General features: G+C 36.1%; 1 protein-coding gene across 1 annotated transcript; it reads right to left on the reverse strand.

Moving 5' to 3' along the window:
* Nucleotides 1-1,207: 1,207 nt before the first annotated feature.
* LOC108956459 lies at nucleotides 1,208-18,047 on the reverse strand. The gene is made up of 14 exons (XM_039307006.1): nucleotides 17,768-18,047; nucleotides 16,020-16,755; nucleotides 14,788-15,484; nucleotides 14,457-14,552; nucleotides 14,022-14,225; nucleotides 10,406-11,152; nucleotides 8,979-9,199; nucleotides 8,742-8,907; nucleotides 7,458-7,823; nucleotides 7,150-7,356; nucleotides 5,413-6,159; nucleotides 3,748-4,494; nucleotides 1,821-2,552; nucleotides 1,208-1,267 (listed from the first exon to the last, which is right to left on the reverse strand). The coding sequence occupies exons 1-14, from the start codon at nucleotides 18,045-18,047 to the stop codon at nucleotides 1,208-1,210; spliced, it is 6,006 nt and encodes a 2,001-aa protein (XP_039162940.1).
* Nucleotides 18,048-24,168: the final 6,121 nt, after the last annotated feature.

Below are 24,168 nucleotides of genomic sequence, written 5' to 3' on the forward strand. Positions count from 1 at the left end.
TTGGCGATTATAGTTACTGTGTCTGTCATGTTACTGTAATAGTCTTGATTGTCAAGATTATTACAACTATTGTCGTAATTTTGATTATTGTAAATCCTATAAACCTTGAAGAGATTAAACTAAATTTTTAAGGATTTGAGAGAAGATTTCGACAATTTTGGTAAGAATTTAATAGATTCAATAAAATTCAACTAACTAATACACCTTCTGAACTTCTACAATCTAGAAATGTAATTTCTCCTATTGATCATTCAAAAATTGAAAATTCTCGATACTAATTTTTTTTTCCCGAAATAGTTAGTATAGGCTTATACTAAAATTTATTCACAAGAGTCTTATGCATTACAGTCAACAAAATAAAAGGAAATTAAAGATAAAGATAAATCACTTCATCCACAAAATTCAGTAAATATCAATTGATCTTTTTTTTTCTTGGGAGAATTCGTTCCCTTTTGTGAATAGTGAGATTATTTTCTGTGTGGATTACTTGAATTTTGTAGGGCAAAAGTTTATGTATTATCTAACTCATTGGAAGGGCAACTCGAAAAGGAGCCTGAGTTCTTTTTGTGGGGGAGATTGTTGTATGACATGATTCTCCAACCACCATGCTGAATTGTTTCTTTATTCAGTTTAGTTATTCGACACTACGTGAAAATTAGGGTACTTATCTTGATTGATTTATCTTATTTAAGTAATGCTTTGTTGGTTTGGGCTCGTGTTAAATACCTATCAAGATGGGCAAAGATACTAATCTCTCCCTCTCTCTTATTTAAGTAACGCTTTCTTAGTTTGGGCTCTTGTGTTAAATACCTGTCAAGATGGGCAAAGATACTAATTTCCGCGCCCGCCCCCCACCCGCTCTTCATGCCTAGGGCGGCTAGCCCTTGGGAGGCGACTCGTAGAGAATCACTTGCTCAAGGCAAGGGCCACGATCTTTGTTGATGCCCCTGTAAGGGTTGACCGCCCTTGACGTGACCCTAGCTAGTGCTGATCACCCTCGTTGTGAACTGGCGAGTGGCGGAAGTTGTCGACCCTCATTAGCGGGAGCGGCATGCAGCTCCTCCCCCCTAAGACTTGCGATCCCTTGCATAACCTTTTTCTTATTTTCTCATTTTTCTCACTCTTTTCTTAGGGTTGGACTTTTTTTTATTATTTATTTCTAATTTTTAGTCCATTTCATATTATATTTTCTTTAAATGTTTACATTTTAGCAATTTAAAAGAGCCTCCAGAGGAAGATCGACCACTTCGTTAACAGCCACGTAAGACTAAATAACAAATGCAGATGTTCATCTATAGAAAAATAGACAGACTTAACAAGTCCTGAACTACATAAAGCACCGCAAATATTATGACTTAAATGCATGTAAAATGAATTATTAGACATAAATTCCGAATTGACATAAGTTTTTGGACTCAAGGTGTCATTGTCCCATGATCTTATAGTAAATAAGATTTGGAATTTGAGCCAACCTCTTTAAAATTGTCTAGACTCTAAATTAGTTAAGAGATGTTAGTTGGAGCTTAACCTTTTAGTAATCTTTAAATTTCAGTTGCAGTATAATGAAACATTACATTAATATAACATTTGAAATTGAAGGAAAATTATACTAAGTTTTGGAAACTTATGAAAAAGTTTTGAAGTATGTGTCAATACGTTAATATTAAAGAAATAACTTTGATGTTGTGGAATAAAAGTCAAAGATTTGAAAAAAGAAAATGAAAAGTTAGCGGAAGTCAGCGACGTAACCTTACATTACCTAGCTCAAGCTACCAGGGACAAGAAACTAGATAAGTCATCATAGAAGAATAAGTGCAAACCTTGTGGACCAGCAAAAGTACTTGCTGCGTTGGAATGCTGCCCTCTAGTTTTCTACAACCGGTATCTCCTACAATCACCTCCACAGCTTTACAATATTCAGCAGTAAACTCTTTTAAGGCAGGCCACTCTGAAATATGCTTCCCTTGACAGAAACTTCTGAGTTTTGGCATGTTGTGAAGATATAGAGTGACAAGTCGAGGAAATACAATTATATCGGCTGCTTCTTCAGGTTTTTCCTCTTCTCTAACTACAGTGTACTCCATCTTTTCACAACCACATAGACCTAGATATCGGAGTTGTCCCAGACTTTTTGCCATGGACATTGTAAAAAGGCTTCTTAGACGTGGGCACTTCTCAACTCTTATTGAAGTTAGATTGTGAAGGCAAAGATTTAGTGAATCCTCATTCTTCCATATATATGTCAAATTTGGGAGATTACATAAAGATAGCTCTCTCAATGGACTGCTCCTTGCAGTTTCTCTCTCCATCACCCTGAGGCCCTCAAGTGTATATATGCTTTCTATCAGATTGCATGACTCCATTGTCAAGGACTCCAAATAGTGAAGCAGCCTCTTCGACATGAACGAAGGAATAACATTCAACAGGTTGTGACAATGCTTTACCTCAAGGATCTTTAGGCAGCAAATGTGCCCGTAGTCAGTCTCATTCTCCCAAAATTCTCTTGATTGAATTCCTGTTAGACGTAGCTCTTCTAATTTGGGAAATATGACCTACAGAAGCATCAACAAGCCTCATATATGTTGAATAAATGAAATATTTGGTATGGAATTTATTATGCGCAAAATTTAGGGACATCTTTGGGAATGAACAACATCATGAGTTAGTTCTTGCACCATGAATTGCTAAACTTTTGGTAAAGAATAATGATCCAGTTTATAAGAAATTGCTTCACTGCCAGAACTAGAAGAATGATGAATAAAAAATAAAATAAAAAACTATAGATGCTAACTTACCTTTTCAATGTCAATGTCAGCAATGGTTTTAAGTCTACCTATATAAGAACCTTACATACCCCCTTTCTCGTCAAAAAAAGATTAATTTATGTGGAGAGTTAGTCATGTAGCCAAGAAAAAGGAGTTACTTCATTTAATAAATGATTTTGGCCGAGCATTATGCTTTTGCAATTTGGGTCACATTATAAACATAATTTTAAGATAATTTAAAAAAGGTTTCCCATATTTTTATTCTATACTAGCATAATAGTATCCAAGCAATAATGAACAAATGAATACTAGATGTATTTCTAACAAATACCTTCATGAATATTTTATTACAAAAAAAGAAGAAATTTGAACATGTCCAGCGCACATAAATTTTATTAGTAATATTAGAAAAATGGTTAGAATATACTTTTGCAGTAGATTTGATCGCTACGGAAGGTCAATATTACAACCTGGGGTAAGGAAAACAAATTGGCCTATTGAATATTATATTAGATTTTTCATTTCGTAGTCACATAATAGTCCATCAATTAACAAATAAGAGCATAAAAAGATTCATATAATGTAAGTTTATTTAGAGCCACATTTCCACAAAGAATAAATTGAGGATAATTCTAAAATCAATACTTTAATGTGTTTATAAATTAAATATCTAAATAATCAAATTCGAATAAACTGAATGCCTTTGAACACAAAACACTAAACAAAACATATGTTAGTAGACAATTTTTGTCGTTTGGTGATAAATGCATATAAATTTGTTAAAATTACGCAAAATCTCTTGATTGAACTCCTATTGGAAGTAGCTCTTCTAATTTGGGAAACACAACCTATAGAAGCATCACCTGGCTTAAGTCAACATGACTGGCATTGATGCAAACTTGATCATGTATCCGATGCGTCACAAAGAAGAAAGGAAATCACATGAACAAAGATGCAGCTGAGATAAAGGAAAGAGGAAGACCTTCTCGTCAAATAAAGAATGTGAACTTTCATCAGAACCAGCAAATCCCCGATTTATCATCTCCACTCTTGGCGTCTGTTGCCTCAGTATGAATGCCTTGAGTTCACTGCACTCCAAAATTGAGAGATTTCTTAGGGAGGGAAACTCAAATATACAACTTCCTGAGCTGAAATTAATCAAGCTCTCAAGGGAACAAAGCTTCAGTCTCTGTAAATGAGAGAACTTCATTGCCTTCAACTTTCGCTCTTTACTTTCTTCCATGGCAACTACTTCCCGCATCTTATTGCAATAAGAAACATCCAGCACCTCAAGTTTATCAAGAGTCCCAGATGTATCATATGTGAAGAGATATCTTAGACTGTGGCAGTTGCGCAAGCTAACGGTAGTCACACTAGGAAGACTCAAAGTTGCTTGGGAGCTACTTGTCACTAACGCATCCAGCCTCGGCAGGTCCCACAACTTCACTTTGTTTAAGTTTAGGAAGACCAAACTTTTTGGCATTTTCTTAGTATTAACAGCAACATGTTCGATTAATGATTCCAAAGAGGTACAATTGACCACCTCAATCATTTCCAGGCTCCGGAACACCTCTATCATATTTGATGGAAAAATATGAGACAAATTTTCACAATCTTGGATCGTGATGGATGCTAGTTTGCAGAATGATTCTTTACAAAGTTCATTGTGCCATATCTTCATCAACCCACATGACACGACGGTCAACTCCTCCAAGCTAGGGAAAAGAACCTGTATGCAACGACCATACGTTAGTTTCTCAACCAAGAACTCCTAAAAATCCTGATTTGGACGAAGTTGGTTTACCCATGATATGTGCTCCGTAATATATTCTCAAGAATGAAGTTGGTTTACCCATGATTCGTGCTCTATAATATATTCTCAAGAGTGAAGTTGGTTACCTGAGATTATACCATTGTCATGGAAAAACAACAGATGCATGGTGCGGCAGGATTTTTTAAAGGACATGCTGACAGACAGAGCTTTCAACAGCTTCATCGGAATAAGATTACCATTACCAAGAATAATTTCTAGGATCAACACAAAATAGAAAATTCCACACATATATTGAAAATAATTTCTATGATATACATAAATTAGAAAATTCCGGACATATTTATGCACATTTAGATTGAAGAAAAATGTAGCTCTAAACAAATTGGCTTATTGAATATTATATTTAGTTTTTGATTTCAGAGTCACGTAATAATCCGGCAATTAACATATAAGAGTATATAAAATTTATATAATGGAAGTTTGTTTAGAGCCACATTTCCACAAAAGATAAAATTGAAGATAATTCTAAAATCAATACTTTAATGTGTTTATAATTTAAAATCTAAATAATCAAATTTGAGTAAACTTAATACCTTTTAACACAAAACATTAAATGGTACAAATGTTACTAATAAATTTTTTCGTTTGGTTGATAAACGCTTATTACTTGGTTAAAATTATACATAATCTCTTGATTGAATTCTGGTTAGACGTAGCTCTTCTAGTTTGGGAATACAACCAATAGAGGCATCACCTAGCTAAAGTCACAATGACCGGCATTAAAGCAAAGTTGCTTATTTATCAAGAGCAACGCAAAGAAGGAAGCAAATCACATGAACAACGATCCAGTCGAGAAAAAGGAAAGAGGAAAACCTTATCGTCAAATAAACAGTGTGGACTTTCATTGGAACCAGTAGTTCCCTCATTCATCATCTCCACTCTTGCCGCTGGCAGCCTCAGTATGAACGCCTTGAGTTCAGCACACTCCAGAATTGACAAGTTTGTGAGGGAGGGAAACTCAAATGCACAACTTCCTGAGCTGAAACTAATCAAGCTCTCAAGGGAACAAAGCTCCAGTCTCTTTAAATGAGAGAACTGCATTGCCTTCACCTTTCGCTCTTTACTTTCTTCCACGGCAACTACTTCCTCCATCTTATTGCAATAAGAAACATCCAGCATCTCAAGTTTATCAAGAGTCCCGGATGTATCATATGTGAAGAGATATCTTAGACTGTGGCAGTTGCGCAAGCTAACGGTAGTTAGACTAGGAAGATTCAAAGTTGCTTGGGAGCTACTTGTCACTAACGCATCCACCCTCGGCAGGTCCCACAACTTCACTTCTTTTAAGTTTAGGAAGACCAAACTTTCTGGCCTTTTCTTAGTATTGACAGCAACATGTTCGATTAATGATTCCAAAGAGGTACAATTGACCACCTCAATCATTTCCAGGCTCCGGAACACCTCTATCATATTTGATTGAAAAATATGAGACAAATTTTCACAATCTTGGATCGTGATGGATGCTAGTTTGCAGAATGATTCCTTACAAAGTTCATTGTGCCATATCTTCATCAACCCACATGACACGACGGTCAACTCCTCCAAGCTGGGGAAAAGAACCTGTATGCAACGACCATACGTTAGTTTCTCGACCAAGAACTCCTAAAAATCCTGATTTGGACGAAGTTGGTTTACCCATGATATGTGCTCCGTAATATATTCTCAAGAATGAAGTTGGTTTACCCATGATTCGTGCTCTATAATATATTCTCAAGAGTGAAGTTGGTTACCCGAGATTATACCATTGTCATGGAAAAACAACAGATGCATGGTGCAGCAGGATTTTTTAAAGGACATGCTGACAGACAGAGTTTTCAACAGCTTCATCGGAATAAGATTACCATTACCAAGAATAATTTCTAGGATCAACACAAAATAGAAAATTCCACACATATATTGAAAATAATTTCTATGATATACATAAATTAGAAAATTCCGGACATATTTATGCACATTTAGATTGAAGAAAATGTAGCTCTAAACAAATTGGCTTATTGAATATTATATTTAGTTTTTGATTTCAGTAGTCACGTAATAATCCGGCAATTAACATATAAGAGTATAGAAAATTTATATAATGGAAGTTTGTTTAGAGCCACATTTCCACAAAAGATAAAATTGAAGATAATTCTAAAATCAATACTTTAATGTGTTTATAATTTAAAATCTAAATAATCAAATTTGAGTAAACTTAATACCTTTTAACACAAAACATTAAATGGTACAAATGTTACTAATAAATTTTTTCGTTTGGTTGATAAACGCATATTACTTGTTAAAAATTATACATAATCTCTTGATTGAATTCTGGTTAGACGTAGCTCTTCTAGTTTGGGAATACAACCAATAGAGGCATCACCTAGCTAAAGTCACAATGACCGGCATTAAAGCAAAGTTGCTTATTTATCAAGAGCAACGCAAAGAAGGAAGCAAATCACATGAACAACGATCCAGTCGAGAAAAGGAAAGAGGAAAACCTTATCGTCAAATAAAGAAGTGTGGACTTTCATTGGAACCAGTAGTTCCCTCATTCATCATCTCCACTCTTGCCGCTGGCAGCCTCAGTATGAACGCCTTGAGTTCAGCACACTCCAGAATTGACAAGTTTGTGAGGGAGGGAAACTCAAATGCACAACTTCCTGAGCTGAAACTAATCAAGCTCTCAAGGGAACAAAGCTCTAGTCTCTTTAAATGAGATAACTTCATTGCCTTCACCTTTCGCTCTTTACTTTCTTCCACGGCAACTACTTCCTCCATCTTATTGCAATAAGAAACATCTAGCATCTCAAGTTTATCAAGAGTCCGGATGTATCATATGTGAAGAGATATCTTAGACTGTGGCAGTTGCGCAAGCTAACGGTAGTCACACTAGGAAGACTCAAAGTTGCTTGGGAGCTACTTGTCACTAACGCATCCAGCCTCGGCAGGTCCCTCAACTTCACTTTGTTTAAGTTTAGGACGATCAAACTTTTTGGCATTTTCTTAGTATTAACAGCATCATGTTCGATTAATGATTCCAAAGAGGTACAATGGACCACCTCAATCATTTCCAGGCTCCGGAACACCTCTATTATATTTGATGGAAAAATATGAGACAAATTTTCACAATCTTGGATTGTGATGGATGCTAGTTTGTGGAATGATTCTTTACAAAGTTCATTGTGCCATATCCTCATCAACCCGCACGACACGAGGGTCAACTTCTCCAAGCTCATAAAAAGAACCTGTATGAAAAGACCATACGTTAGTTTCTCGACCACAAACTCCTAAAAATCCTGATCTAGATGAAGTTGGTTTACCCATGATATGTGCTCTGTAATATATTCTCAAGAATGAAGTTGGTTTACCCATGATTCGTGCTCTATAATATATTCTCAAGAGTGAAGTTGGTTACCCGAGATTATACCATTGTCATAGAAAAACAACAGATGCATGGTGCAGCAGGATTTTTTAAAGGACATGCTGACAGACAGAGCTTTCAACAGCTTCATCGGAATAAGATTACCATTACCAAGAATAATTTCTAGGATCAACACAAAATAGAAAATTCCACACATATATTGAAAATAATTTCTAGGATACACATAAATTAGAAAATTCCGGACATATTTACGCACATTTAGATTGAAGAAAAATGTAGCTCTAAACAAATTGGCTTATTGAATATTATATTTAGTTTTTGATTTTGGAGTCACGCAATAATCCAACAATTAACATATAAGAGTATAGAAAGTTTATATAATGGAAGTTTGTTTAGAGCCACATTTCCACAAAAGATAAAATTGAAGATAATTCTAAAATCAATACTTTAATTTGTTTATACTTTAAAATCTAAATAATCAAATTTGAGTAAACTTAATACCTTTTAACACAAAACATTAAATGATACAAATGTTACTAATAAATTTTTTTCGTTTGGTTGATAAATGCATATTACTTTGTTAAAATTATACATAATCTCTTGATTGAATTTTGGTTAGACGTAGCTCTTCTAATTTGGATATACAACCTATAGAGGCATCACTTGCTAAAGTCACAATGACTGGCATTGAAACAAAGTTGCTTATTTATCTAGAGCAACGCGAAGAAGGAAGCAAATAACATGAACAATCATCCAGTCGAGATAAAGGAAAGAGGAAAACCTTATCGTCAAATAAACAGTGTGGACTTTCATTGGAACCAGTAGTTCCCTCATTCATCATCTCCACTCTTGCCGCTGGCAGCCTCAGTATGAACGCCTTGAGTTCAGCACACTCCAGAATTGACAAGTTTGTGAGGGAGGGAAACTCAAATGCACAACTTCCTGAGCTGAAACTAATCAAGCTCTCAAGGGAACAAAGCTCCAATCTCTTTAAATGAGAGAACTTCATTGCCTTCACCTTTCGCTCTTACTTTCTTCCACGGCAACTACTTCCTCCATCTTATTGCAATCAGAAACATACAGCATCTCAAGTTTATCAAGAGTCCCAGATGTATCATATGTGAAGAGATATCTCAGACTATGGCAGTTGCGCAAGCTAACAATAGTCAGACTAGGAAGACTCAAAGTTGCTTGGGAGCTACTTGTCACTAACGCATCCAGCCTCGGCAGGTCCCTCAACTTCACTTTGTTTAAGTTTAGGACGATCAAACTTTTGGCATTTTCTTAGTATTGACAGCAACATGTTCGATTAGTGATTCCAAAGAGGTACAGTTGACCACCTCAATTATTTCCAAGCTCTGGAACACCTCTATTATATTTGATGGAAAAATATGAGACAAATTTTCACAATCTTGGATCTTGATGGATGTTAGTTTGCGGAATGATTCTTCAGAAAGTTCATTGTGCCATATCCTCATCAACCCACACGACACGAGGATCAACTTCTCCAAGCTCAAAAAAAGAACCTGTATGAAGGGACCATACGTTAGTTTCTCGACCTAGAACTCCTAAAAATCCTGATTTGGACGAAGTTGGTTTACCCATGATATGTGCTCTGTAATATATTCTCAACAATGAAGTTGGTTTACCCATGATTCGCGCTCTATAATATATTCTCAAGAATGAAGTTGGTTACCTGAGATTATACCATTGTCATAGAAAAACAACAGATGCATGGTGTAGCGGGATTTTTTAAAGGACATGCTGACAAATAGAGTTTTCAACAGCTTCATCGGAATAAGATTACCATTACCAAGAATAATTTCTAGGATCAACACAAAATAGAAAATTCCACACATATATTGAAAATAATTTCTAGAATATACATAAAATAGAAAATTCCGGACATATTTACACACATTTAGATTGAAGAAAAATGTAGCTCTAAACAAATTGGCTTATTGAATATTATATTTAGCTTTTGATTTCGGAGTCACGCAATAATCCAGCAATTAACATATAACAGTATAGAAAAATTTATATAACGGAAGTTTGTTTAGAGCCACATTTCCACAAAAGATAAAATTGAAGATAATTCTAAAATCAATACTTTAATGTGTTTATAACTTTAAAATCTAAATAATCAAATTTGAGTAAACTTAATACCTTTTAACACAAAACATTAAATGGTACAAATGTTACTAATAAATTTTTTCGTTTGGTTGATAAACGATATTACTTGGTTAAAATTATACATAATCTCTTGATTGAATTTTGGTTAGACGTAGCTCTTCTAATTTGGGAATACAACCTATAGAGGCATCGCCTGGCTAAAGTCACAATGACTGGCATTGAAACAGAGTTGCTTATTTATCTAGAGCAACGCGAAGAAGGAAGCAAATCAAATGAACAACCATCTAGTCGAGATAAAGGAAAGAGGAAAACCTTATCATCAAATAAACAATGTGGACTTTCATTGGAACCAGCAGTTCCCTCATTTGTCATCTCCACTCTTGGCACTGGCAGCCTCAGTATGAATGCCTTGAGTTTAGTGCACTCTAGAATTGACAAGTTTGTGAGGGAGGGAAACTCGAATGCACAACTTCCTGAGCTGAAACTAATCAAGCTCTCAAGGGAACAAAGCTTCAATCTCTGTAAACGAGAGAACTTCATTGCCTTCAACTTTGGCTCTTCACTTTCTTCAATGGCAACTACTTCCTGCATCTTATTGCAATAAGAAACATCCAGCATCTCAAGTTTATCAAGAGTCCCGGATGTATCATATGTGAAGAGATATCTCAGACTGCGGCAGTTGCGCAAGCTAATGGTAGTCAGACTAGGAAGATTCAAAGTTGCTTGGGAGCTACTTGTCACTAACGCATACACCCTCGGTAGTTCCCACAACTTCACTTTGTTTAAGTTTAGGAAGACCAAACTTTTTGGCATTTTCTTAGTATTAACAGCAACATGTTCGATTAATGATTCCAAAGAGGTACAATGGACCACATCAATCATTTCCAGGCTCCGGAACACCTCTATTATATTTGATGGAAAAATATGAGACAAATTTTCACAATCTCGGATTGTGATGGATGCTAGTTTGCGGAATGATTCTTTAGAAAGTTCATTGTGCCATATCTTCATCAACCCACATGACACGACGGTCAACTCCTCCAAGCTGGGAAAAAGAATCTGTATGAAATGACCATATGTTAGTTTCTCAACCAAGAACTCCTAAAAATCCTGATTTGGACGAAGTTGGTTACCCATGATAATATGCTCGATAATATATTCTCAAGAATGAAGTTGGTGACTCGAGATTACCATCGTCATAGAAAAACAACAAATGCATGCAGTAGCAAGAGGCTTTAAAGGACATGGAGACAGAGTTTTCAATTGCTTCATCGGCGATCAGACTACAGTTACCAAGAATAATTTCTACGATAAACATATAATAGAAAATTCCAGAATATTTACGCACATTTTGATCAAAAAGTGTAGGCAAGGACATGCTAGAGTTGACACCACCATATGCTTGTTGTAAACTTGCGTTAGTTGTTATCATCTGTTGCTTTCCTTCGAATGAAGAGAATGTCATCATTTTGGGGCATTTAGATATCCTCAATCTTGTTAAGGTTGGACAGTGAATACGGTGTGTCTCATGAGAGAATGTTCTGAGATTTGGCAATTCCTCAAGAGATAAGGAGGATAATAGAGGGAACTTTGAAGTGTGCACAAATGCAGCTTTCTTTGATTCTTCTTCTTGCACATACATAATTTCCTCCAACAGTTTACATCTCACTATTTTTATTTCTTTTATTTGTTGGAGTGCTTTAGCCATGGAAGAAGAAAAAACAAACCTCAAGTTATCACAACCTTGCACCTTCAGTACTCTTAAGTTTCGGAGACACAACGCTGTTCTTGGATTCTTGTTCCATATGTGTTCCAACCTTGGTAAGTCACTCAAGGTTAATTTGGTCAATTGTGACAGAATCTCGACATCCCCAATGGATGTCAGTCCTTCAAGGTCGAATACTTTTCGTATAAACTGACATCTTTCAATGGTAATGGCTTCCAAATTCTGTAGCTTTATAACCAAATTGGATGGGAAGATGCTCATGAGGAACGCACAATCCTCTACCTTCAAAAATTTTAGGTTGCTAACATCTGAAGGAAATTGAGAGTTCCATATCTCTTTCATTTTGGGAAGTCCAGACAGTGTCAAGGACTCCAACCAGGGCAATGAAACCTTAAAAAGGAGAATCACGTTATGAAGGCATATGCATGGATTTTTCTTTAACAGCAAGGAGTGGATAACACCACATAATCTCACAATGCTTATAACTAAAAGTCATGAACAGGTGCTGTCTATGAAATATTAATAAAGGAAATAATCTCACATAATAGATTTGAAGATGACGGGAAAAAAAGGCCGAGTAGTGATTTTTGAATTTTGCTTTCTTTAAATTTTACCAACTTTTACACTTGACTTATCATTTACCTTAGTGTCTACTCGGGCTCTATTATATATATGACAAAAGGAGGAAGTTATAATGCCTGAGTTATTGATGTTATTGAATTCACGCTCACATTTTGTGCTTTCTAAATTTTACAAATTAATGGCATAGACTCAATTAATTTTTGTTAGTCATTAATTGTGGTCTTATATAATATTTCAAACGACTATGTAAAAAAAAAACATCTCAATTATTTACACCAAAAGGTCATGACCTAACAACATATTGAGTTAAAGAAAGACATAGAACAACATTAAACATAACGGTGAACATGATTTAAAGGGCCTGTAATTGATAAACCGATTAAAACTATACTTTAATTGATTAGAATGTGTGATTTGAGTCTGGCATTTTTCTTCAAAGTATTCCAAAAAATAAAAAACATGCCTTATCAAAAGATTGAAAGTAAAAAGTAATTATAAATTTATGAAATAGTCAGAAAAATTTGTTGTCCCTGTGCATAACATGAGCTAAAATTCTAGTATATCTATAATGCGGAGTGGATGACTTATCGAACCAAAGTCATAAAGGGGTTCATCAATTTAAGATCCATGGTGGTCGCAGCAGCACCATATGGGCATCAAAGTCAATTTCAGCAATGGATTTAATTCTACCTATATAAGAACCTAGGATACCCTTTCTCGTCATAAAAAGAATAATTTATGTGGTGAGTTAGTCATGTAGCCAAGAAAATGAGTTACTTAATTTAATAAATGATTTTAGTCGAGCATCATGCTTTTGTGGTTGGGGTCACTCTATAAACATAATTTAAGATAATTTTAGAAAGGTTTCCTAAATTTTTATTCTAAACTAGCAGGATAGTTACAGAAACTGTTATATCCAAGCAATAGTGAACAAATGAATGCTCGATGTATTTCTAAAAAGTACTTTTGCGAATTATTTATTACCAAAAAAAAAGAAATTATTTAAACAAATGTAACGCACATAAATTCTACTAGTAATATTAGAAAAATGGTTAGAATGTACATTTGTGGGAGATTTGATCACCACAGAAGGTCCATATTACAACCAGGGGTAAGGAAAACAAATTGACCTACTGAATATTAACAATTAAATTCACCTATTGAATTTTTTTTAGTTCTTTCTTTCACTTTTAGTCAGTCGGATATAACGGAATTCTACATATGTCCATTCATTTTTAAATAAAGGTCACAAAAATTATATAGACCGTATATACTACCTTCAACTTATGAATATATTCATAGATGTTTGTACATACATATGCGATTTTACCATTAAACAATGATGAAATTCTAGATTATTTTTAAAAAAAAAAACCGTATGGTGCTTCTTAAACTACGTTGATAATATAACACAAATAAATTGAGATGTAATTAACTAATGTATAAACGTTTTTATATATTTAGATATCACATAGCAATCCCATTTTGCACAATTAAATTACTGTTTGTCTTAATTATTCTAGAAAACAATATCTCGAAAACAAATTATTTATCCAATTTTCTATGTCCTATTATGCCCATGCATATCCACGCCCAAAATCTCAAAAACAAATTATATACCTGTTGCCCATCGAAGAAATCGACCGAATCATCCCCGGTTTTATAAAAGCTCACCATATTTGGCAAGTTTTGTAATGTTAGCCTACGCAAATTGCATGACTTCACTTTGTTATCATCATATATTTCATCTCTGTCTTCATCTACCTCAGCATCTGCAACAATTTGCTGCATTAAGTGGCAACTGCTTATTTCAATCTCTTCAAGCTGCAATATTATTCTCTTCATAGACAAAGGAAACAAATGTTTGATTTCACCACAATTATCCACTTTCAAAATCTTTAATTTGCTGAAGGATTCTAGGGCAAGATAGCCACGACAAATCTCTTTTAAGTTGTTTAGATTCTCAAGAAACAAAGATTGCAATCCAATAAATGTAGTGCACTCAACATTCTCTATGGAGCAAACAACATTCTGGAAAGAGGGGCTATTTTGTACGTGAAGATGCTTCAATTCCTGAAATCCTTTGATGCACAAATTGTGAATGCTATCGACACCATGTTGCAAGCCATCCAAGTGGAGATCTTGCGTTTTCTGCAAACAGTTCAACAACCATTCTTCAATAAGAAGATTGCTTGAATCCAACTTGAGCTTTAAAGTTCTGGATTCTTTGTATTCGCCCGACCAATCCCAAACGCCCCAATTTGGATTTTATGCTTGTTCAATTTCCCAAATGGCAGGTCTCTCGATAAATATGAAGAATGAGGAATGGCAATGTCCAAAGTGCTCAACTTGTTCATGTTCTTTAACTCAGTCAGATTGGCGTTGCTTCGTGATTCTTCATCTCAGCCTCCCACTTATCAAAACTGTTTTCCATATACAGTTCTTCTAAGTTAATCAGGCTTCCGAGCATGCCAGGTTCAATAACTTTGAGCCTAGTGCACCCTGTCAAGTCCAGAAATCTCAATTCTATTAGCTCACCTATTTCTTTGGGCAACCGAGTAATTGTAGATTCGGTGAGACTTAAGAACTGCAGTGCTTTTAGCTTTCCAAGATCAGTCACATCCTCCATATGGCAGAAATCAAGACATAGCGACTTGAGGTTCTTAAGGAACTGAATTGATGAAGGTAAAGAGGTGATAGATAAGCAAGATAAGTCCAAGACTTGGAGCTTCTCCATAGATTCGAAAAATGACTCGGGAATTTTCAGAGACGGGTTGTCTTCATACAACAGAAACATCCTCAAGTTTGGGCAGTCCAATATTTCAGGGAGCTCTTCAACGCCAACCTGAGGGAAGGATATTACGGTGCATTTTCTGAGCTCATCCTTTGACCATTTTTTAAACCCACAATCCACCCTCCCGACCAAGGCATTCCATTTTGTGGAAGCAATAGAGATGGCCACGTCAGCGATTATGTCATGCATTCTTATCTCTTCCGTGACATCACTGTCTAGTAATAAAGAAGAGTCTTGCAGGCATTCTAGATCCATTATCAACCTATCTCTAGCGTCTTCGATGGTCTTACTAAAATTGTCAAATAAATCCAAACCCAAGCAATAGACCAAGGCATCCGTAGAGAAATTCTCCTTGAGATATAGCATAAATCAAGAACAATGATTGGATCCTCACATTGTTTACATGTCGAAATCTAGTTCCACCAATGATTTTAAATCAGACCCTTCTATGGTCAAAGCATTCCTCCATGCAGCCGATAATCCCCTCCTCAACCTTTTTGCCTGCGAAATTATAAAAAGTGGCAAGCCTCCACAATTCTTGACCACTCCATCTACCAAGGGTTTAAACTCAGATCGTGAACTTTGTCCCCATTATCCTTTCAAAAAGTCTTCTTGCTTCTCCATCATCTAACTCATTGAGTCGGAATTCTTGATCAGAGAACATGTCAATGCGTAAAATTTCCCTGTTTCTAGATGATAGCAATAGCTTGCACCCTATAACTTTATTATCATCACAACAAGGAATTCCAACATCTTTCAACTCTACCTTCCTCCACAAATTATCTAAAATTATGAGAATTTTTTTTTCACGATCACACTCTAACCTCTCACGCAAACGATCGGCTCTCCCACGAGTAGTTTCCACATTCATTAGCTTTAGGCCTAGTGCGTCAGCAATATCTCCCTGGATTGTTTTTAAATCTGGATTGCGTGATATATTTGCCATGGCAACCATATCAAATAGCTTCTTTTTCTTAACTTGCCTTTCGACATCCTCCAAAAGCTTTGACTTGCCAACCCCACCTGGTCCATACACCCCAACCACACAGATCTTGTCATCAGTTATAGCCTTCATTACATCCTCTGTGATTGAAGCCCTCAACTCCAGGACATCTTCTTTCTTGTCAACAGATCTTGCAGCAGAAGTGGTAGCAGTGACAATTCCTTTCGGAGGATTCTCATAGTGGACCTTTTGGAAGTCATTATTTACGGTTTCATCATGGAGTTCCTGAATGACTTGAGTCATCTTCTTCACCTTCTTGCCAATTGGATGGCGCACCATAGGGTTGGGAAGCCACCCATGGAAGCAAGCATTTCTTGCACTTTCACCTTGTTTTAACAAATTTTGTGCTTCCTTAACCTTATTCTCCACGCTATCCAACCATTTCTTAACATCACTGTGTATAGGTTTTCCGTCATAGACGGCTTCATCGACGGAGCTCTGCACCCTTTTCCTCACATTCTCCAGCTTCTTGACTCCATTTTTGAGATCTTGGACATAGCTCTTGTAGCACAACACGTATCCAAATTGGCGTCCAATGGGAGCAAACAGATGCTCACCTAGTTTCGACACAAGATTCGATGCAATGAAGTTAGCAAATTCTGCCATATTTCTTCTTTAATGTCTAGAAATTCCTCCCCCTCCCTCCTTTTTGTCTCTTTTGTTGTTGCCTCCTATGATAAATTTGCTTAAACAAATCTGTGCAAAGGAAACTGAACAGAACAGAACTAATCACTTGCGATGTATGAAAAGAAATGAAGAGCAAAGTGATAAAAAATGTGAACAGTGAAACAAAACCAAAGACGAGAGAGAGAGAGAGAGAGAGCACTAGTGCATGTAAAAAAAAAAGTACAGTTACTGCACTCCTCGGTGCACCCAAGGGAGCAATATGTTACTGGTCCACGTGGACAATTTATAGACGATGGTACGTGGACAAGCAGCACGTTACCTGGTCAACCACGTGCAACGGAAGGCTAATTCTTTCCTTTTCATTTTTTTTTTTTTTTGTTGTCCCTATTTTCTTTATTTTATGTTTCTTGACAAAGGGGACGACTCTTCGAGGGCTCCAACGAATTTTGCAGAATTCATCACAAAACCACGCAGAGAAAGTTCAAGTGTGTTCCAATTTAAATCCAAAGCATGAGAAGAAACATGACATGCATATCATTATCGATTCTTTTGACTACTGATACTTTGAATTATTTAGAACTTTTTCTCAATATTTTAAAGCTTAAAACATTTCTTTCATTTTCAGGATTTTTCAGGAAAACAAGAAGTCCTTTCTAAAAATTTAGTGAACAAATAACATTTGATTGCTGGTTCATGTTTGGATCATTGGATGTTTCTACCATCCACCGTCTCGATTTGAATAGAAAAATAGCGGGTGCTCCTGACCCTTACCACTTCTCTGGGTGGATCCACTTTTCAAATATTGGGTGCTCCAGGATCCGCCACGTGTCCACGTGAGCTCATTTCTCAGATTTCTCTCCCATCTGCTTATTTAACGTCTAATTTCGAATCACCATCAACGGCGTGCAACGATTTTTTCATGTTTCAATGCAGTTGGGAGACCATTTGCTGGTCTCAAGAGCCACCGAAGATGAAGAAGTCGGAGGCCTTCGCCACCCGTTCTCGGCCCCACCAACCGGCAGCCGAGCCCGGCGACGGGCTGTTCTCCAGATCCAGATCCGGAAGACCGGCTCGCGAGCGACGCCGATGCTCGTCCATGGCCGTCGTCGGCGTCCTTCGGCCAGATCTGATCGGAGTAGGTGGTGGAGATAGCGGAGGAGCCGCGGGAGGAGGTGGTGGCGGAGTGGGAGGTAGAGGAGAAGACGAGGAGGGTACGGACCATGGAAAGGCGGGGGGTGGAGGGGGAGGAGCTGGCCCTTGTAGAAGAGCTCATAGGTGACGCAGAGGGTGGAGGAGGAGCCGGGGGAAGAGAGATGGTGAACTCGAAGTCGGTGGAGGAGGAGGACGAGAAGGAGTGGGAAGGCGACGAGGGGGAGGGTGTGGGAATGGGTGATTCAGCAGGGTTTTGTCTATTCTCTTCCCCATGGCTGATGCTCGATGAAGACGATGAGCTTGGGTTGGTGAAAGCGTTTCAGAGAGAGATGGAAAAGTGGCAGACGTGGAGGTTCGGGACCACTTAATATTTTGAATGTGAAGGATTACGATCAATTCTAAGCGCACGGCATATACCATGTCCCCTATAAATTAAAAAGAGAATCTTTTTGAACAGGCTACCTTTTAATGTGGAAAATTCTAAATTAAACATGAACATTACATCGAAAAAAAAATTATATTTTTATTTTATTTTAAAAAAAGGTGGGGCTATTTCTACATCTTCTTTAGCTTGATACACACATTTTATTATTAATGACCAAAATATCAATTTATAATTATAAAAAAAAGGTCAGTCACCAATTCATTGCTTTTTTTTTTTTCTCTCATTTTTCTCTTCACCTTTCATGTTTATTATTAATTGACTTAAATATTCTTCTATGAGAGAAAAATCAATTAATGGTTAATTAACCGTACTTTTTGTTTCTCACTATCAACATTGCTCCTCCTATCTTTTTTTAAACTATGATGGATTAAATTTTGTAATACTTTTAAGTTTGTAAGTTTGGTCCATAAATACTAATTTGCTTAGATTGTTCATTTTTTAATGTAACTATTCTATTCATCTTAATAGTAATAGGACGGCTCGAGGTAATTTTTACAATGTTCAAAAACTCTCTCTCTCTCTCATGCAACTTAGATACTCATGTTCCATTTTCATCAACGAATAACTTGCAATTAAGAAACTAATTAGTTTAGAAATGTATAATATTAGGGGAAAATGATGAGGACAAAATTCATCATATAGTTCTGTCCAACTTATTCAGATAAATAATTGCAAATGACCATAAGAGGAAGACAAAGCAAAACAACGGCAACAAAAAATCACAACTTATCGACATGTGTCTTGCTATAAAAAAATTGATTGGTTGAGAAATATCATAAGAAAATGACAGAGAGACATATATCACCAGATATCTCAATCCCTTTGAAAATATGTTTCGACCGCAGTCTAGATGGAGTCGGTCGTTTCCGACTAGTCAATAGTGACCATCTTAATGTTCTCTTTCTTTCTTCATTCTCGCAGAAAGAGACAACACTTCTTTTTCTTTTTCTTTTTTCATTTTTTTAATTGACCATGCTAATGCGACTTGGAAAAAACAAGTTGTTAACATAGAGGGCTGGGTTTCAATGGCCTCGGTGGGTTGGAATGCCATTTAAAGTTCTCACATATCTGGTGGGCCAACTCCAGGAAAAAGCATGTATTTACATAAAAGAAAGTAAGTATTTTTTCTTGATGAATGAACATCGCCACTATCATCTTTTCCAAATAACCTACGTGGCAAATGGCGCTCACGTGGTAAGCTGACTTCCTGATTTTTTATTATTGTAGAAGGCAAAAAGAAGATGATTTTGAACTTAAAACAAAATGATTTTTATCGAAGAGAAACGAAAAGAAAAAGAGTAACAGAATCTTGAAGCAAAACCAAATGTCACAGTTTCCTTCTCTTTCTTCTTTTCGATTTGTAGAAAGATGCAAACACAAAAGCAAAATATAGCGAACAAGAGTAATGATTGAAGGGAAAAAAACGTTATAAATTGGACGTTATACCTACCAGAGAGAGCATTAATCAAACAGTTTCAGAAGATGTGGAAGATTTTCCCTCAATGCGCTGCCGATTTAAATATACAAGGAGAGGATTAGGGTGGGCGATTCAAGAGGAGCGAGCGCAAGCTTGCGTTTGTTGTCGTAGGAGTCATTACCGAGGCTGAGAGATTGATTAAGGCAAGACTAGCAAGCAGTCTCGATGGTGATAACTAGTGTCACTTATGTGATTTCTATAATCGAAAATCACTAACATGATAGTCCAATCAACGTTGACCATTTTACATACCAAGATATTAACGCTGACATGAATAATTTTTATAATTTTATTTAAAATTTTTGAGTTTCCATTTTTCTTTCCTTTTCCTTTCTTTCTTTTTTTCTTTCTCCGCCAATTGCTGGGTGGAAATTCGATAAAGGAAATAAAAATAACTAAATAAATAAAATTTATCAAATTTAAAAATCATTCATGTTTGTGATTTTCAATGACAATTGACTAGATGGACTACATTTAAAAATCATTAAAAGGTTTATAACTAAAATGATAATATTAAAAGATTTAAAACTTAATTAGCAATCGTATAAATATATTCAAAAACTTTTTGAACAACTTATCTTTTTAAATTTTTTTAGCGATAAAAAACGACCGATCCTGCTTACGTGCAAGCGGTGTTTATCACATTGGTTGCCACGTAGGTTTATTTGGATAGAAAAGATAACAGGAGCCATCTCCATCTCTATATTAAGAGTAAGTGCTTTTTTAGAAGACATATGAAAAGGGGATCATTTTTGTCCCCTTTAATATTATACAAAATTTTATCCATTCGGAATTTTCATCTAGGAAACCTCGTCCTAGATAAAGAAAATGATTATTTTGATTTGTCCTTATCTAATATTTTTGTTATAAAAATCACGGGGTACCTAAATTTTTAAAGTCAACTAATCCACATGAATAAATGTAAAATACCGCATTGATGTACACTGGGACTTATCAAATACTTCTTGAAAGCGTTTTGTTGGAAGAGATGAGGAAAACTCGTGTTCATTGTTCCTAAAAGATGAACAGATATGTAGCGTAATACATGGGGGGTTGAATGTGGAAATCAACTTAATTTTTTAGGCACTTTAAAAGTATTCTGCAATACTGGTTTTCATTAGGTTGGAGAAACGTTCCATCATGAAAGGATTTATGAAGCGTGTGCCCAAGGAAAAAAGTCACAATTTCTTTGCAATTGGAACTCGTAGGCGTGAGGAAACTTTCGAACCGAGTAATGCTATGGTCAACCTTCGGCAGTCGAAAGAAGTATGCTTTCAAATTGGTCTTTCGCTAATAGACATTGTCTAATATTTGGTCTTTCACTAAATGACGCTGTACTCGGCACTTAGGTCTTTGGCAAAAAAGGAATTGATACGTAGATTAGAGACAATGTATTCATATAGGAAATTATGGGGGTGGTGTGGTCCTGCGAGCTAAGATGTTATCCGCAAATCCATCCCATTTAATAAGAACACTTTTTTTATTAATGAGCAATAATTTACATTAGCTCTCCATAGGATGCCCTTTCTCACTTAAAATTGTGTGGGAAAAGACTAATATTTTATTATTAATTACTTCATCGCCATATATATTTTCTCAGACTAAAATGAATTTATTTATTAATTAGTCTATCAATGAAAATATATAGCTAGTCTGACGGCTCATAGTTACGAATCTCTCTCTCTTTGCGCACTTCCAAATCAGTAATCCGTTTGTGGATTCTCTCACATAGTATAAAGGACAAAGCAGGGTTAGAGCAATGATGTCCAAATTCCCGTGGATATAACTTTCATATACCCTTGCACTTTACTTTGGCATCATCGGATGAAACTTTAATAAATTAAGAGCGAGCTCATCCATTAAAGAAATTTTTGTGCATAGATACGAGAGCCAAAGTTGAGGTCCCTTAAGTAAAGATTCTCCCCTATCCAACTTTTAAAGTCGGTTATTCCAGAGGTCAAAGGTAAATGTTTCGAGAATTGCTCTAGAGTGAGGATCGGTATGCGATTCCACCATGTCCAAACAAATAACAGTTCATATCGATTGGTTTTGAATAGAATGAATGCATTAAGAAAAAAAGCAATATGTGTGACGATTATTTTTAAAAAGTAATGTGAATTTATATGCTTTAAAGAATGTAAAGTGTCATGCAATGAGTAAAACTCAAATGTTTTTCATCTAATCAAGTATAATAAACTAGAGAATGAAGGTGGGGCTTTTCTAGAGAAGCAATGTAGAGACAAAATTTACTATAATGGGTTTTGTGTCTTAGAATAAGTTACCTTGAAATAGATCAAGTCATGTGCGAGTCTTGAAAGGCAATATAATCAGAGGATTAACTTCACGCCTCAACCTGTAGCCATCAAAGTAAAAATCTTAGAACAAGAAGGAGTGTCTCGATGATTTTTTATGATCCGCATGGTGTTTCTTACCAATGTGGTTTCTCTTCTTCAAGCACAAGCCAAACAAAGATTTGCTTCTTCTCTTGCCCCAAAAGGGTGAAAAAGTACTATGTGAATTTTTATTCCAACAAGTAAAACTCAAATATTTTTTATACCATCAATTATAACAAACTAGAGAATGAAGGTGGGGCTTTTTGGAGGAGCAATGTAGAGATGAAATTTACTATAATGAGTTTTGTGTTTCCGAATAAGTTATCTTGAAACAAATCAAGTCATGTCCAAGTCTTGAAATGCAATTAGGTCGGAGGTTTAGCTTCACACCTTAACCTGTAGTCATCAAAGCAAATATCTCAGAACAAGGAGTGTGTCAGTGATTTCTCAAGATCAGCGTGGTGTTTCTTACCAATGCGGTTTCTCCTCTTCAAGCACAAGTGAAACAAAGCTTTACTTCTTCTCTTGCCCCCAAAAGATGAAAAAGTAATTTGTGAATTTGTATGCTTTAGAGGATGTAGAGTGTCACGCAACAAGTAAAACTCAAATGTTTTCCACCCTGTCAAATTTTAATAAACAAGAAAATGAAGGTGGGGCTTTTCTAGAGGAGCAATGTAGAGATGAAATTTACTATATTGAGTTTTGTGTTTCAAAAAAGTTACCTTGAAATGGATCAAATCGTGTCCAATCCCAAAAAAAAAATATAATTGGAGGATTTACCTTCACGCCTCAACCTATAGTCATCAAAGTAAATATTTCAAAATAAAAAGGAGCAGCTGAGTGATTTTCTTACCGGCGTGATTTCTCCACTTCAAGCAGAAGCCCTCGCCTCCTAAAGTAAGCTTGACTTCTTCTCTTGCCCCGAAGGTTGAACTAGACGCGCTTGGTATGTATGAAATCTTATGATGGTTGCTTTTTCTATGATGAGGAAAATTTACCTCTTTAACCCTTACCTTTTTTTTTTTTTTTAATCTTTTTTTTTACCAAGACGACCAAAACAATCCCTTCCTCTTAATTAGCCTCTAGATTTTAAGGATGTTTTCCTTGGTCTCTCTGTGATTGGCCCACGTGGCCACAGATATCGAAGTGAAAAGGACATTTAGGAATGATGAATGATGATGACCGCACTCATCCACGTGGTCCTCCACAGTTTCTCTCCAGTTTCTCTTCCTCCATGCTTGTCCTTTTCTTCTACGATCAACAGCGACATGTGCGTCTGCTGGTGTTCAGAAAATTAAAAAAAAAGGAAAAGAAGAGAGAACAATGACGAGTGTATTTCTCATGGTTTTGTTCCTTCATCTACGCGTCGATCGTGAACGCTTCAAATGCCAAAAATGAGTTTTGATTGAAAACTGAAACACGCGTATCGAAGCACATCCATACCCAGTTCAATGGTTTTCTCCGATCTCCTCCACCTCCTCTCTTTCTATCTCTCCACCGCCATTCACGTCCTCAAGAACCTGCTCACATTTCATGACCTTCACAAGACGCCACTCCTTAGCGCTCATTGATACATTCCTATCACAAACGCTCAGTCCAGCCCCAAGCTGTCATTGTCGATGAAGAAGAAGATGGTGAATAGAAAAGAAAAAGGAAAGGAAGAAAAAGAAAAGAAAAATTCTTGGACGTAAATGCCCAGAGCAAAGCTTGGGACTATTTTGAAACAACTTTTGTTATTCCATGCTCTTCTTTTAGACAAAAAGTCCGCTTTGAATTCTCAATTAGAAGAATAATCTCACTTCAGATCATTATTTGAAAATTTTCTCTACATTTTATCACACTAGTCTGTCCAACAATTCATTGAATGCTTGGTGTGATCACTTTCCTTAATTCAAGACTATAAAGCATTGTGAGAAATATCAAAAAGTCTCAAACT

Source organism: Eucalyptus grandis, chromosome 2 (genome assembly GCF_016545825.1).
Source record: "Eucalyptus grandis isolate ANBG69807.140 chromosome 2, ASM1654582v1, whole genome shotgun sequence".
Classification (NCBI taxonomy): Eukaryota; Viridiplantae; Streptophyta; class Magnoliopsida; order Myrtales; family Myrtaceae; genus Eucalyptus; species Eucalyptus grandis.

What these genes read in the sequence shown, in the direction of transcription:
- LOC108956459 (XM_039307006.1), bottom strand. Translation starts at nt 18,047, where the DNA reads ATGGTCCGTACCCTCCTCGTCTTCTCCTCTACCTCCCACTCCGCCACC. An exon ending in GCTCTTGAGACCAGCAAATG is followed by an intron (nt 16,756 to 17,767) that starts GTCTCCCAACTG and finishes TGTCGAAACTAG; the next exon opens with GTGAGCATCTGTTTGCTCCC. An exon ending in TACTTTTGCTGGTCCACAAG is followed by an intron (nt 1,268 to 1,820) that starts GTTTGCACTTAT and finishes TTTGTTATTTAG; the next exon opens with TCTTACGTGGCTGTTAACGA.